This window comes from Thalassophryne amazonica, chromosome 4 (genome assembly GCF_902500255.1).
Source record: "Thalassophryne amazonica chromosome 4, fThaAma1.1, whole genome shotgun sequence".
Lineage (NCBI taxonomy): Eukaryota > Metazoa > Chordata > Actinopteri > Batrachoidiformes > Batrachoididae > Thalassophryne > Thalassophryne amazonica.
In genome coordinates this window covers 97,256,331-97,272,593 of record NC_047106.1, presented here as the reverse complement: position 1 = coordinate 97,272,593, position 16,263 = coordinate 97,256,331, and the positions used below count along the sequence as shown (strand labels likewise).

At 43.1% G+C, this 16,263-nt stretch overlaps 1 protein-coding gene across 1 annotated transcript in view; it reads left to right on the top strand.

Moving 5' to 3' along the window:
• ppm1lb (protein phosphatase, Mg2+/Mn2+ dependent, 1Lb) overlaps positions 1-15,533 on the top strand; it is a 252,099-nt gene extending 236,566 nt beyond the window's left edge. Inside the window, exon 4 of the mRNA XM_034168299.1 lies at positions 15,006-15,533. Within this exon, the coding sequence (XP_034024190.1) occupies positions 15,006-15,346 (341 nt within the window). The 3' untranslated portion in view covers positions 15,347-15,533. The remainder of the gene's footprint in view (positions 1-15,005) is intronic.
• The last annotated feature ends 730 nt before the right edge of the window (positions 15,534-16,263 follow it).

Here is a 16,263-nt window from a genome sequence, read left to right as displayed (position 1 = left end):
TAAATATAACAATATGAGCAGTGTTGTATAAAGTACCGGAAAATCACACTTAAGTAAAAGTACAGATACCCATTAAAAAAATGACTTTGGTAGAAGTTCAAGTCACTGATTGAAATGCTACTCAAGTCAAAGTCTTAAAGTATCTAGTATTTATGGTACTTAAGTATGACAAGTAATGTACAACTAAATGTACTCAAGTATTGAAAGTAAAAGTACAAGTAAATGTTAATAATAAAAAACGGACTGATTTTTTTATATTACAAAGTTTATCTAGGCTTGTAAATGACTGGTAGTATTAGTCAAAGTACTGAAAATTGTGCACATCACACAAAAGCACTTCAGAAACAAGGTTTCAAAACCTAAACGAGAGTAGGCTACTCACTAGGTGTTCACAGGAAAGTTATTTATTTCTATATGTATTTATTTATTTTCATTGTTACATGGTTTTATCTTTTCTATTGTTTTGTTTCATTAGGTTCTTTTTGTCTCTTTCTCTAAAATTGTATTGTAACATTATTAGTCTATTATTATTGACTATTATTGTCTATTATGTAGACTATTATTGTTGTTGCTATAATATATGAATAAAAATACATTTAAAAAATTACAATTTGACTCTTTTATGACAACAAATGCTGAGCCATTAATTATACAGAAATTAACACAAACGTGTTAATGCGAACAGCTTAATGCTAACTTTAACATTGAAAACTCCATAGACATGCTAACACGTTAGCATCGGGCCCGTTTTTAAGTTCTATCAACTGTTTCAGAAGACCATAACAGGTCGGTTTAACATAAAAATATTAAATATTACTCACAGACATATGCTCTTCAGGGTCTTAGCGGAAAAAAATTAGGATAAAGCGAAATAAAATCCACAAATCATAGGTTGAAGCACTGCTTCAACCTGCGAATCACTGCTTCGATTGGTTCAAGGTTCAAAGCAAAGCTGCGCTGCAGAAAAGTTAATTACAGACCTGCTGCAGGTCTGTAATCAAAATGTAGAGAAATGATCATTTTCCTGACAAACACCCCCCAAGTGCACAACTGCAAAAAAGCCTATCGGACATGCCTCATGACAAATCAGCCTGACTTTGTTGCAGTCACTAGTAATCACTGGTGTCTCTGGGTGAAAACATGACTTTTTTCGTGTGTTTGTGTGTGTTTTTTTTGTTTGTTTGTTTTTTTTGTAACTAGTAACGGCATGGCACATAGAAAATGTATCAGAGTAGAAGTATGCAATTAAAGTCGGAAATGTAGTGAAGTAAAAGTGAAAGTAAGCTGAATTTAAAAACTCAAGTAAAGTACAAAGTCTCCCAAAATGTACTTAAGTACAGTAGTGAAGTATTTTTACTTTTGTTACTATACAACACTGAATATGAGTGTAGGAATGACAATCAAACCCTTCTGTACATGTGGTAACAGGTACATTATCAGAAGATTTTATAAGAGCTGTTCTGGAAGACAGAATTCAAAACAGAGCTGTGTTGTGGATCAGCTGATCCACAACACAGCTGGTGGAAATAACCGCACATAGGGAGTCAATGAGCGGCATTCATACGGACTGATCAGTTTACTGCTCCGATATATTCAGTCATCTTTACGCTTATTTTCATTCCCCCTTTTGATAGTTTTCTGTTATAAATCAGTATATATGGCTTAGTAACGTAATACAGTGATACAGCAGCACCACGGCACACTAGCATTTTTTTTTTTTAATTGGAGCAAGATGGAGTGCGCAGCGTGTCATCAGTCTGAACCAGACAGTGAGGATTCTGATGAGGAGGTGATCCCTCTGTTGTTCTGGACCAGCAACCAGAGCAGGTGGATCCACCAACGTGCGCACAGATCTCCACAGTGGGTCAGATCGCACGCTTCTGCTTGCAGCTTCTCCAGGACTCAGGCGCTACAGAGCTCCATCCCAGGGCCAAGTCCTGGAATGCAGAGCAGGATGCAGACACACACTGCTCCAGCAGTGGCTCCAGGCACATTTGTTTAAAGTGTGGAGATCGTTAGCTTTGGTTTCTTTTTGTTCCCCTTTCGTTCCTTTTGCGCTCTTGATTCGCAGGCTATGCAGTGATGGGAAAAGTCAAAAGCTCATTCGTCCACATTTTTTGGGACGATTTGTGACTTTTGTTTACTTTTTCCCTTCGTTCAGGAATCGTTATATGTTGTGTGGCTGGGCCATTAAACTGCACTCCAGTCATCATCTATCTCAGCGACAGATATCTGACGCTTTTGTACAACAATCATTTCCACATAAATTCAGCTTTATTTCATAATAAAAGACAGTGGAAGCGATCGGAGAAAAGGAGCCAGATGAGCTGCTGGTGCTACGTTCATTGCACCTCTGTCATTTCAAAGCATCGGTAGCGACTCACTGATTATCGCCTCGTTTCTGCTTAAAACTGACTTTAGAATGATTTAAGTGGTTTTACCTTGTCATCTGATGGTTAATAATCACATTAACCTGTTTGATCACTTTGGGTGTAGAGACTCAGGCTCAGATGAGCTGTTGTGGTCCCAAATGACGCTTTCGCAGTGAAGGCAGGGCAGACCAATTTTTAGGTGGGGGGGGGGGGGGGGGGTGTGTCGGTCTGCAAAACCGGGACCATAAGTGTGGAGCGTAGTGTGTTTTATGATGTCTGCCATTGCCTCTGTGTCGTTGTGTGTAAAAATTCAAGCACTTTTAGAGGCAGCGTGCAAAAACAATGACTGCGGTGGCTCTGTCGCCATTCTCCCATGCAGCTCACCACAATGTAAAATGAAAATTAAATGAGTGTGTCCATGTGTGTAAATGCTGATGGTCAGAGGAGTGCACTCACACTGAAGAAAAAAATATTAGGTGCACAGAGGCTGACAGTGTGTGATATTCACAACATTATACACGCGTTTATTGACACGTGAGGCATGTTTATTGACAAATACACAACACAGGATGACAGTCGGGGCCTGTTAAGACGTTCTCCAGTTTCATCATCAAGAAAAAGAAAACACATTAATAATAATAAAAAACATATTTGAATGTGGACATGCCCAAATTGCGCTGGTGTTTGTTCGGAACCACCACATTTATCAAAATTTAACAAATTTAACAAAATTTTGACTATTAGAGAAAAAAATACTCATAACCATCCCAAAGATGTATCGTTATCTTTGGCTGCTTTCAGTGATGCCGGTATTTGGTTAGACTCTTTCTCTCCGATTGTTCTGTCTGAGTTATTTTCATTAGTTACTTCATCCAAACCATCAACATGCTTATTAGACCCCATTCCTGCCAGGCTGCTCAAGGAAGTCCTACCATTATTTAATGCTTCAATCTTAAATATGATCAATCTATCTTTGTTAGTTGGTTATGTACCACAGGCCTTTAAGGTGGCAGTAATTAAACCATTACTTAAAAAGCCATCACTTGACCCAGCTATCTTAGCTAATTATAGGCCAATCTCCAACCTTCCTTTTCTCTCAAAGATTCTTGAGAGGGTAGTTGTAAAACAGCTAACTGATCACCTGCAGAGGAATGGTCTATTTGAAGAGTTTCAGTCAGGTTTTAGAATTCATCATAGTACAGAAACAGCATTAGTGAAGGTTACAAATGATCTTCTTATGGCTTCGGACAGTGGACTTATCTCTGTGCTTGTTCTGTTGGACCTCAGTGCTGCTTTTGATACTGTTGACCATAAAATTTTATTACAGAGATTAGAGCATGTCATAGGTATTAAAGGCATTGCGCTGCGGTGGTTTGAATCATATTTGTCTAATAGATTACAGTTTGTTCATGTAAATGGGGAATCTTCTTCACAGACTAAAGTTAATTATGGAGTTCCACAAGGTTCTGTGCTAGGACCAATTTTATTCACTTTATACATGCTTCCCTTGGGCAGTATTATTAGACGGTATTGCTTAAATTTTCATTGTTACGCAGATGATACCCAGCTTTATCTATCCATGAAGCCAGAGGATACGCACCAATTAGCTAAACTGCAGGATTGTCTTACAGACATAAAGACATGGATGACCTCTAATTTCCTGCTTTTAAACTCAGATAAAACTGAAGTTATTGTACTTGGCCCCACAAATCTTAGAAGCATGGTGTCTAACCAGATCGTTACTCTGGATGGCATTTCCCTGATCTCTAGTAATACTGTGAGAAATCTTGGAGTTATTTTTGATCAGGATATGTCATTCAAAGCGCATATTAAACAAATATGTAGGACTGCCTTTTTGCATTTACGCAATATCTCTAAAATCAGAAAGGTCTTGTCTCAGAGTGATGCTGAAAAACTAATTCATGCATTTGTTTCCTCTAGGCTGGACTATTGTAATTCATTATTATCAGGTTGTCCTAAAAGTTCCCTAAAAAGCCTTCAGTTGGTTCAGAATGCTGCAGCTAGAGTACTGACGGGGACTAGCAGGAGAGAGCATATCTCACCCGTGTTGGCCTCCCTTCATTGGCTTCCTGTTAATGCTAGAATAGAATTTAAAATTCTTCTTCTTACTTATAAGGTTTTGAATAATCAGGTCCCATCTTATCTTAGGGACCTCATAGTACCATATTACCCCATTAGAGCGCTTCGCTCTCAGACTGCGGGCTTACTTGTAGTTCCTAGGGTTTGTAAGAGTAGAATGGGAGGCAGAGCCTTCAGCTTTCAGGCTCCTCTCCTGTGGAACCAGCTCCCAATTCAGATCAGGGAGACAGATACCCTCTCTACTTTTAAGATTAGGCTTAAAACTTTCCTTTTCGCTAAGGCTTATAGTTAGGGCTGGATCGGGTGACCCTGGACCATCCCTTGGTTATGTTGCTTTAGACGTAGACTGTGTTTCATAATTATTGTATGGCCTTGCCTTGCAATGTGGAGCGCCTTGGGGCAACTGTTTGTTGTGATTTGGCGCTATACAAGAAAAAAGTTGATTGATTGAAGTTGATTGATTTAACCACCAAGTAGCTCCCCATTGTGCACTGTGCCAGCCTCCAGCCTGATGCACATTTGCACATCACATATGATTTGAACATTGATGGAATGAAAATGTTTCTTAATAACAAAAACAAACTCATCATGTGATGGCGCCTTTATAGCAATATGTGTGCAATCAACAGCTCCGATTACATTTGGGAAACTGGCTCTCGCTGCAAAATGTGCTATAATGTTGGAATGTACCTGGATGAAGCCCAGCGTGGTCAGCACCTGTGTGGGCACAGACAACCCGTTTCCTCGCCGTATTGCGCTCTGCGCCGTCCACAGTTCTGTGTGCAACTCCAGTGACTGTGGCCTTGGTAAACGAAATCGGTTTATGAGTGAATCATCATCATTTGCAAGTAAATCCTTGCGTTCCCTGAATACATGCTCACGTCAGATTGCACCATTTGCAAGGTCCTCTAACAATGCTAACGTAACTATGGTTAACGCCATTTTACGCATCACTTTGTGCATGCTTTTATGTTCACCCATATAACTGTAAACATGTGGGTGTGTTAATTGTTCATAAGTGTGTTGCTGATGTGCACATTACTCTGATGACTTCTTGGTTTCACACTGTTAATGGTTCCCAGCATCACCTCTACATGTTGGCAATGGAACAATAGCTGTAGAAACGTGTGTATGCCAGCCAGGAATTTTGTGTGATGCACCACACATTTCCACGGTCATTTTGCTTTTGAGGCATCTGCACTTTGGCATGGAGACGGATGTACACCAAGTTTTTGTGCCTATGCACGCATTGTACATGAGGCCCTAGGACCCTAAAGATTTGGACCTTTGATCGCCTGCAGGTATCGGTATCACCAAACACCTCTGTCTAGTGACATCAGGCATCTATAAACTTTTCCCAGACGCCTCTCAATCTCAAAGGCCGAGGACTCAGAGATGTGTATGTCACCAAGAGATGTGTATGTCACTGTCGAGACAAGTGAATGTCAGGGGCAGATCCGGTGGTGCGTGCAAATCCCTGCTGAGTGCTGTTTCTGAACCCTCTATTCAGCAACAAGAGACTTAGCTTGATACATTTATACCAGACCATGATTCAGCAAGATGTAGCAAAGATGTTCACTTTTTTAGACACAGACATTTCAAATGTTCTCTGTTAGTTGTCATCATAATGTCATCGCATCACATTCAGGATTGTACAATAAAGTTCAAATTAGTTAAAAAAAAAAAAAAAAAAACAGGTTATAAAGTTTATTTTCTCTCTGGTGTATTTTGCAACAAAGACAAGACCCCGGAGGCAGCTGACAGGTACCGGCAGGCCAAGCGTGCCGCAGCCCGTGCGGTCGCAGAGGCAAAAACTCCGGTCTGGGAGGAGTTCGGGGAGGCCATGGAGGAGGACTATCGGTCGGCCTCGAAGAAATTCTGGCAAACCGTCCAACGCCTCAGGAAGTGGAAGCAGCTCTCCACCAGCACTGTCTACAGTGCGGGTGGGGAGCTGTTGACCCTGACTGGGGATGTTGTCGGGCGGTGGAAGGAATACTTCCAGGATATCCTCAATCCCATCATCACGTCTTCCGAAGAGGAAGCAGAGACAGGGGACTCAGAGGCAGACTCATCCATTACCCAGGCCGAAGTCACCGAGTTGGTTAGAAACCTCCTCGGTGGCAAGGCTGAATGGATGAAATCCGTCCTGAGTACCTTAAGTCTCTGGATGTTGTGGAACTGTCTTGGCTGACACGCCTCTGCAACATCGCATGGCGGTCGGGGACAGTGCCTCTGGATTGGCAGACCGGGGTGGTGGTCCCTCTGTTTAAGAACGGGGACTGGAGGGTGTGTTCCAACTACAGGGGGATCACACTCCTCAGCCTCCCCGGTAAGGTCTATTCCAGAGTACTGGAGAGGAGAATTCGACCGATAGTTGAACCTCGGATTCAGGAGGAGCAGTGTGGTTTTCATCCTGGTCACGGCACACTGAACCAGCTCTACACGATCCATCGGGTGCTCGAGGGTTCATGGGAGTTTGCCCAACCAGTCCACATGTGCTTTGTGAATCTGGAGAAGGTGTTCTGCCGTGTCCCTCGGGGCACCCTGTGGGGGGTGCTCCGGGAGTACGGGGTCCGGGGTCCTTTGCTAAGGGCTATCCGGTCCCTGTGCGTCCGCAGCAGGAGCTTGGTTCGCATTGCTGGTAGTAAGTCAAACCTGTTTCCAGTGCACGTTGGCCTCAGCCAGGGCTGCCCTTTGTCACCGGTTCTGTTCATTATCTTTATGGACAGAATTTCTAGGTGCAGCCAGGGTGTAGAGGGGGTCTGGTTTGGGAACCACAGAATCGCGTCTCTGCTGTTTGTGAACGATGTGGTTCTGTTGGCTTCGTCAAATCAGGACCTTCAGCATGCACTGGGGAGGTTTGCAGCCGAGTGTGAAGCGTCCGGGATGAAAATCAGCACCTCCAAATCCGAGGCCATGGTTCTCGACCGGAAAAAGGTGTTTTGCCCTCTTCAGGTCGGTGGAGTGTCCTTGCCTCAAGTGGAGGAGTTTAAGTATCTCGGGTTCTTGTTCACGAGTGAGGGATGGATGGAGCGTGACATCGACAGACAGATCAGTGCAGCATCTGCAGTGATGCGGTCGCTGTATCGGACCGTCGTGGTGAAGAGAGAGCTGAGTAGGGGGGCAAGGCTCTCGATTTACCGATCGATCTACGTTCCGATCCTCACCTATGGTCATGAGATTTGGCTCATGACCGAAAGAACGAGATCGCGAGTACAAGCGGCCGAGATGAGTTTCCTCCGCAGGGTGGCTGGGTGCTCCCTTAGAGATAGGGTGAGGAGCTCGGTCACTCGGGAGGAGCTCGGAGTCGAGCCGCTGCTCCTCCACGTCGAAAGGAGCCAGTTGAGGTAGCTCGGGCATCTTTTCCGGATGCCCCCTGGACACCTCGCTGGAGAGGTGTTCCGGGCACGTCCCATCGGGAGGAGGCCCCGGGGAAGACCCAGGACACGCTGGAGGGACTATGTCTCTCGGCTGGCTTGGGAACACCTTGGGGTTCCCCCGGATGAGCTGTGGGAGGTGTGTGTGGATCGGGAGGTCTGGGCGGCTTTGCTTGAGCTGCTGCCCCCATGACCCGACTCCAGATAAAGCAGAAGAAAATGGATGGATGGATAGTGTATTTTGCAATAAAATATGGTTCAAAATGCATGAAACGGCACCTAAAAATTCAAAACTTTCTGTGAAATTTCCTTAGTCATGTCTTATTCATTTGCAAATCCATGCTCCCCCTCCCCCTTACAAAATTCTGAATCTGCCCCTGAATGTCTCGACAACTTCAACTCTTTCACCACATATAGATACACTTCTGATGAGTCCAGGAAGTCATTAAAAGCCTGAATCTCGATCCAGGACATTTAAATCAAACCACAATAAATTGGAAGAGTATGTTTGAGGTTTTTTTAATTAACGTTAGTTATGCTATAGGCTTTTTCACTTTGAGATAAAAAGACATAATTTGAAAAAAGTATGAAAATGATATTTTTTATTTCAGTCTGTTAAAAGCTAAATTAGAAAGGGCACTGTACAGCACTGGAGCCTCACACATTTGATGCTGATTCATGCAAAGTAATTCAGTGATACCATAATATATGGTTCTGGGTGGCCCTGACATTTGAGCAAGGCTGTCCAAAATTGAACAACTTTGTCCTTCATGAACACAACCTTTCTATCATCTTTAATCCACATCGATGCCAAACTGTTCAGTTTTCGGAGCAAGGTTTAAGGACCAAGAGAAAACTGATATGATTTAATTTTAATGTTTCACTGTCATTGTGAAACATCTCAACACATCAAACGTGACCAATAGGAAGGCTGTATCAGACATCATATTAATGTTTAATTATAATCATAGGCGTGTCTTTAAGCAATTACAGGAAATAGCCATTATAAATATCCAGATACATAAGCACTGGGAAAAGAAATTTGACCTTGGCCTGCAACCTTTGCTTTGTACCAGTTCTCAAAATCAAATCATTTTGTCCTTGGCCCATTTTCAACCCTTCCTCCAAGTTTGGTCAAAATCGGATCAAAAATCTTTGCATTCTGTTGTTGAAACACAGACACATGCACACAAACGCAGCACTGAAAACAAAACTTTTCCATCTGGATGTAATAAGTGTACTGAAGTTGAACATACTAGCATGTTTTGTATATTAAAATGTTGTTATTATTTAATAAGACACTCAGTGGTTGTGTGCCATCTTATATACAGCTGGGTCGGTTCAGCCATATGTGCTGTGATTGTTGCTGCAGTGGCAGTGGGGCTGCCTGCTGTGTGTACCAAAAGTTAGGAAAAATAACAGCAGGTAACAGAGTGTTTTCAGCTCCTATTCTGTCTTCTGGAATAGTTTACCAACCAAAGTTAGGCAGGTGAGTTCACTTGAAGTTTTCAAAACTACAACTTCAGACTCATCAGTAATTTTTTGTAATTTATATCTTGATGTTTTAATTTTGCCTTTTACATAATTTCCATTTTGAGCACCTATGCCACTCTGTACATCTGATCCCATCAGACATTAAACAGAGTAAGTCCTATATTGGCTTGTTCTCCACTTAGGAACTGTAACAGATCTACACTAAGACCACAATGCAGAGACTCACAAAGAAGGATGGTTAGAACAGATTTTATTGTTCGTGGCTCTGGAAGCTGGAGAGGCAAAACGAGGCAAGCAAGGCAACAGACAGACAAACACGGCACAAAAATATCTATTTATTTCTGTTGTTAACTTTTTCAGATTTTAAACTCAGCCACATGGGGTGTGCAGCCAGTACATTGAGTGCCGGTCTCAAGCCCGGATAAATGAGGAGGGTTGCGTCAGGAAGGGCATCTGGCGTAAAACAAGCCAACCCAAACAATGCAGACTAAGAATTGAATTTCCATACCGGATCGGTCGCGGCCTGGGTTAACAACATCCGCCACCGGTGCTGTTGCCCAACAGGGTGCCAGTGGAAGTTAGGCTTCTGCTGGGTGAAGACGATGATGAAGAAGAGGAGGAGAATGTTTCCACAAACAGCGGGAGAAAAAGAAAACTAGAAGGGTGGAAAATGAGAGTGGGGACTTTGAATGTTGGTAGTATGACTAGTAAAGGGAGAGAGCTGGCTGATATGATGGAGAGGAGAAAGGTAGACATATTGTGTGTGCAAGAGACCAAGTGGAAGGGAAGTAAGAGCAGGAGCATCAGCGGTGGGTACAAGTTGTTGTACCATGGTGAGGACAGGAAGAGAAATGGTGTTGGGGTCATTTTAAAGGAAGAGTATGTTAAATGTGTGTTGGAGGTTAAGCGAGTGTCTGACAGGGTGATGAGTGTGAAGTTGGAAATTGAAGGGGTGATGATGGATATCATCAGTGCATATGCCCCACAGGTAGGTTGTGAGATGAAGGGGAAAGAAGATTTCTGGAGTCTGTTAGATGAGGTGGTAGAGAGTGTGCCCAAGCATGAAAGAGTGGTGATAGGAGCGGACTTCAATGGGCATGTTGGTGAAGGGAACAGAGGTGATGAGGAAGTAATGGGTAGATATGGTATCAAGGATAGGAATGGGGAAGGACAGTTGGTAGTTGATTTTGCAAAAAGGATGGAAATGGCTGTGGTGAATACCTACTTTAAGAAAAGGGAGGAGCACAGGGTAACATATAAGAGTGGAGGAAGGTGCACACAGGTGGACTACATTCTTTATAGGAGATGCAAGCTAAAGGAAGTCAGAGACTGTAAGGTGGTAGCAGGAGAGAGCGCCATTAGACAGCATAGGATGGTTGTTTGTAGGATGACTTTAGAGGTAAAGAAGAAGAAGGGAGTGAGAGCTCAATAAAGGATCAGATGGTGGAAGCTGAAGGAGGAAGACTGTTGTGTGAAATTTAGCAAGCAGGTGAGAGAAGCACTAGTTGGAGGGGAAGCAATTTTGGACAACTGGAAAAGTACTGCAGATGTGGTGAGGAAAACAGCTAGGACAGTACTGGGTATGACATCTGGACAGTGGAAGGAAGACAAGGAGACTTGGTGGTGGAATGAAGAGGTCCAGGAAAGCATAAGGAGAAAGAGGTTGATGAAAAAGTTTTGGGATAGTCAGAGAGATGAAGAAAGTAGACAGGAGTACAAGGAGATGCGGCGTAAAGCGAAAAGAGAAGTGGCAAAAGCAAAGGAAAAGGCATATTGTGAGCTGTACAAGAAGTTGAATAGTAAGAAAGGAGAAAAGGACTTGTACCGATTGGCCAGACAAAGGGACAGAGCTGGAAAGGATGTGCAGCAGGTTAGGGTGGTAAAAGATGCACATGGTAATGTGCTGACAAGTGAGGAGTGTGTGCTGAGAAGGTGGAGGGAATATTTTGAAGAGCTGATGAATAAAGTAAATGAGCGAGAGAAAAGGCTGGATGATGTAGTGAGAGTAAATCAGGAAGTACAAGAGATTAGTAAGGAAGAAGTGAGGGCTGCTATGACGAGGATGAAGAGCGGAAAGGCAGCTGGTCCAGATGACATTCCAGTGGAGGCATGGAAATGTCTAGGAGAGATGGCAGTAGAGTTTCTAACCAGATTGTTTAATAAAATCTTGGAAAGTGAGAGGATGCCTGAGGAGTGGAGACGAAGTGTGCTGGTTCCTATTTGCAAGAACAAGGGTGATGTGCAGAGCTGCAGTAACTACAGAGGCATAAAGCTGATCAGCCACAGCATGAAGTTATGGGAAAGAGTAGTAGAAGCTAGGCTTAGAAAACAGGTAAAGATCTGTGAGCAGCAATATGGTTTCATGCCGAGAAAGAGCACTACAGATGCAATGTTTGCCCTTAGAATACTGTTGGAGAAGTACAGAGAAGGCCAGAAAGAGTTACATTGTGTGTTTGTGGACTTAGAAAAAGCTTATGATAGGGTGCCAAGAGAAGAGCTGTGGTATTGTATGAGGAAGTCTGGAGTGGCAGAGAAGTATGTTAGGGTAGTGCAGGACATGTACAAAAATAGTGTGACAGCGGTGAGATGTGCAGTCGGAATGACAGACTCATTCAAGGTGGAGGTGGGATTACACCAAGGATCAGCTCTGAGTCCTTTCTTGTTTGCAGTGGTGATGGACAGGTTGACGGATGAGATCAGACAGGAGTCCCCATGGACTATGATGTTTGCAGATGACATTGTGATCTGTAGTGAGAGTAGAGAGCAAGTTGAGTCTAGTCTGGAGAGGTGGAGATATGCTTTGGAGAGAAGGGGAATGAAAGTCAGTCGAAGCAAGACTGAGTACATGTGTGTGAATGGGAGGGAGCCCAGTGGAATAGTGCAGTTACAAGGAGTAGAAGTGGTGAAAGTAGATGAGTTTAAATATTTGGGGTCAACTGTTCAAAGTAATGGAGAGTGTGGCATAGAGATGAGGAAGAGAGTGCAGGCAGGGTTGAGTGGGTGGAGAAAGGTGGCAGGAGTGATTTGTGACCGAAGAATATCAGCAAGAGTGAAGGGGAAAGTTTACAAGACAGTAGTGAGACCAGCTATGTTGTACGGCTTAGAGACGGTGGCACTAACAAAAAGACAAAAGGCGGAGCTGGACATGACAGAGCTGAAGATGTTGAGATTCTCTTTGGGAGTGACAAGAATGGACAAGATTAGGAATGAACATATCAGAGGGACAGCTTAGTTGGCACGGTTTGGAGACAAAGTCAGAGAGGCGAGATTGAGATGGTTTGGACATGTGCAGAGGAGGGACCCAGGGTATATAAGGAAAAGGATGCTGATGATGGAGCCACCAGGCAGGAGGAGAAGAGGGAGGCCAAAGAGGAGGTTTATGGATGTGCTGAGGGAGGACATGCAGGTGGTTGGTGTGACAGAGGAAGATACAGCGGACAGGATGAGATGGAAACGATTAATCTGCTGTGGCGTCCCCTAACGGGAACAGCTGAAAGACAAAAAAGAAGTTAACTTTTTCAGATTTTCAGTGGATCAAAGGTTTATATACAACATGATGAATATGTCTTTCAACAGCATAAAATTTTCCATAAAATTCCATAAAATGTTGGAATTACTTGTAAAAAGCTTCTGAAGGACTACGACAATTGGCATCGTTCACGGTCAATTGGAGAATTGTCTATTAAACCAAAATTGACATTTAAAAAAATGCTTGGCCTTTGTCTTCATGAACAGCCTTACACCCTTTTGTAGCTTTTCAACATCAGTTTTGAATTTATGCTCTATGATGCCTCTAACTTATTCATTAGTTCTTTAATTGCAAATTTACTCATGCACTTTTATAACAAAGGATCAAAAATTTATTGTAATTAATCTGAGCCTCCTTCCTCAATGGTCTATATGGGCAAAGCATCGTATTTTCATATAGCAGACTGTCGTGTGCCTCCAATTTCACAAGGATGCGGCCACGGTGCCAACCACGTTGCTGATCACGTCGCCAACCTTAGTGATCCATATGTAATGATGTCTGACACATACCTGTCAAAAGGGGGAATAAATCAAAGTATAAAGATGATTGAATGTTTGCCCACCTGTGCCCCTCCAGGCACGCTGGTGTGCACCGAGTGGGTCCATCTGGAGCAATTCTAGGTGATTATTTATTGTATTCATACTGTGATGGCTTGGTAATACAGTTGTGACGTCAGTCAGTCCTTCATATGTGTTACTGCGATATGATGTGTATTACAGCTGTGATCATGGTGTAACATCCAAAATGAGCATGATATCACAGATCTGTTGTCAGTCCACCTCATGTGTCAAAGGATGTATATATATTATGTTGTCATGGCTGTTAGCCCCCGTCCAGATGGCCTCTGCTGAAAGAAGAGGTTCTTATTTGACGTGGGTAACCAAAGAAAGCCCTAAGCTTATGTCCAGAAGGGCCCACGGCATGTGTCTCTCACTCCTCCCCAGCAGTCCTATTGAAGGTGCCAGTTGGGAGCTTGGCTGCAATGGGTAAACGAACCGGGATCGCTGGCATCCCAGTCCAACGTGCAGACCGTTACGCCACCACCTCCCCCTGGAATGGCGTGTGAGTTCAGAATGTAATTAGCAACGTCCATTGTTCTGTGTTGTTAGCTCATATCCGTGCCTTCTCCAGAAATATTACTCCTACCAATGTTCCCTGTTTGGGGGTGTTCATCCTTGACCCAAAATGCATAAACATACCAAACGACAAATGTCAGCTTCTTCCCAGTTTCTCTGTGATCGAAATTACCCACATGTACGCACGCACAGAGAGCTTTTTGTCTTTTCAACATTCTGCCGCAAGCAGGGGCTTTGAATTTTAGACATGCAGAAACAGAGGCAGTGGAGGTAGACATCAAAAGCACTACACACTTTAACCACGGTAATGGCAACATGACACTTAACTAAACTGACAAAACCAATTGAAATACAAAAACACAATAAATCAGTAACACTGACAACACTGTTAAACTAACATGAACCACAGTAACAACATTTAAAACCCCAAAATCCTGAACTCCCATGGTGCATTGCAGCACAACGTCCATTGTTTACTCGTTAGCCAAAATTGCTAATTTGTCCAAAAATATTTGTCCTATCAATTTTCCGTTTTCACAACGTGCATTCTAGACCCAAAATACATAAACATACCAAACGGCAAATGTCAGCTCTCCCCGGTTTCTGCATGACCGAAGCCATACACACGCATGTACACAGATGCCACTTGGTTACTATAATATAGATTCTAGCTCATTTAATATACATGTGGCACATTTCTCTGGGCACGATGAGCATTGGGGACCCCAGCGGCTGGAGAAGGACAATAGGATACCCACATTTCACCTGGCTGCAGCAGATAGATGGATAATTTTGTGAGGTGAGGATGGAATGGTTGTCTTCCTGGGTGGTTGCTGTCCAGAACCCAAGATGTTTCCATAGTGTGGTAGATGCGGTAATGTGGGGCACCATATAGCATGCTCCCAGACCTGACTTAACCTGTACGTAAACTTATCTCTCCATCTGTATTGTAGCAAGGATGTCCAAGAGACCAAGAATAACGTCCCACAAATTTTTTTTATTTTATCTTTCTTGTCTTTGTTTTGTTCTTATCTCTGCTTTTTATCTTTATCTTCAGGTGGCTTTATCAGTTTCAATGGTTCGTGGCGTGTTCAAGGCATTTTGGCTATGTCTCGCTCACTGGGCGATTATCCCCTAAAGAATCTCAATGTGGTCATTCCTGATCCTGATATCTTGTCCTTCGACCTGAACAAGCTGCAGCCTCAGTTCATGATCTTGGCATCAGATGGCCTGTGGGACACCTTCAACAATGAAGAGGCAGTCCGCTTCATCAGGGAACGACTTGACGAGCCTCATTTTGGTGCCAAGAGCATTGTCCTTCAGTCCTTCTATCGTGGTTGCCCTGATAACATCACTGTCATGGTGGTAAAGTTTAAGGGAAAATCCAGTGATCAGTAGACTGCACACCCTCCACATAAAGTATCTACATGATATTTGAAGGCAAGTAAGAATGAAATAAGATGAAAGAGTCAAATCATGAACCCACAGTGGTCTGAGCGACAACTGTGTCTGAGATACATAGTATATATAGGCTTTGCCCTTCAATGCATCACACCACATCCTGACCCCCTGAATTTCAGTGCTACAAAAAATGCCTTTTCATTTTACAGTTAGTTAAATCATTTAGGTATCATAGTGTCTAATTCAGCATGATCAGATTTATGATTTAAACTCACTGGTGTCCATAGATATGTGTGAGTGACTGTGCTGTTTGTCTTTGTGTGATGTTACAGACATTGTCTTTTCAAGTCTAATTATAAAAGATAGCGTGGACTTTGACTCCCACATATGTTCAAAACTTAGGTCTCACTCATGCCTACTCTATGTGATCATCAGTTTAATTTAATTTTTTATAGTTTGCCAACAGTAATTCCACATTGTCTTGTATGACCAAGTCACGGCACTGAAAATGCTGTAATTTAGGGTAGTATCTCACTGGGCTGTGACAGAGTGCGAACGCCATTCCTGAGGGAATTCATGAATTTTCGTGAAACATGTGTGGGGGTTTTGCAGTCTCCTTGTGTGAGTCGCAGGGCGTCGCTCTCATGTTGGTTGAATTTTGAACAGTACAAAAAAATACAGTGTGGCACATTTTCTCTCTAAATAGTCACAGAGTCCTCACGGGAATCTCGAACTCTTCTGAATTTAGTTTTCCTGAGTCAGAAAGTGTGCGACATGTGAGACAACTTGTGAGGGGTTGAGGACACACTCTTGGTTTTATATGATCTGAGAGGAACAGTACTTCTGGAAGTGGCAGAGTGAGTACAGCAGCCAGGCAGCAGGCAGAGGATGAGGCCAAAGTGCACGATCTGGAT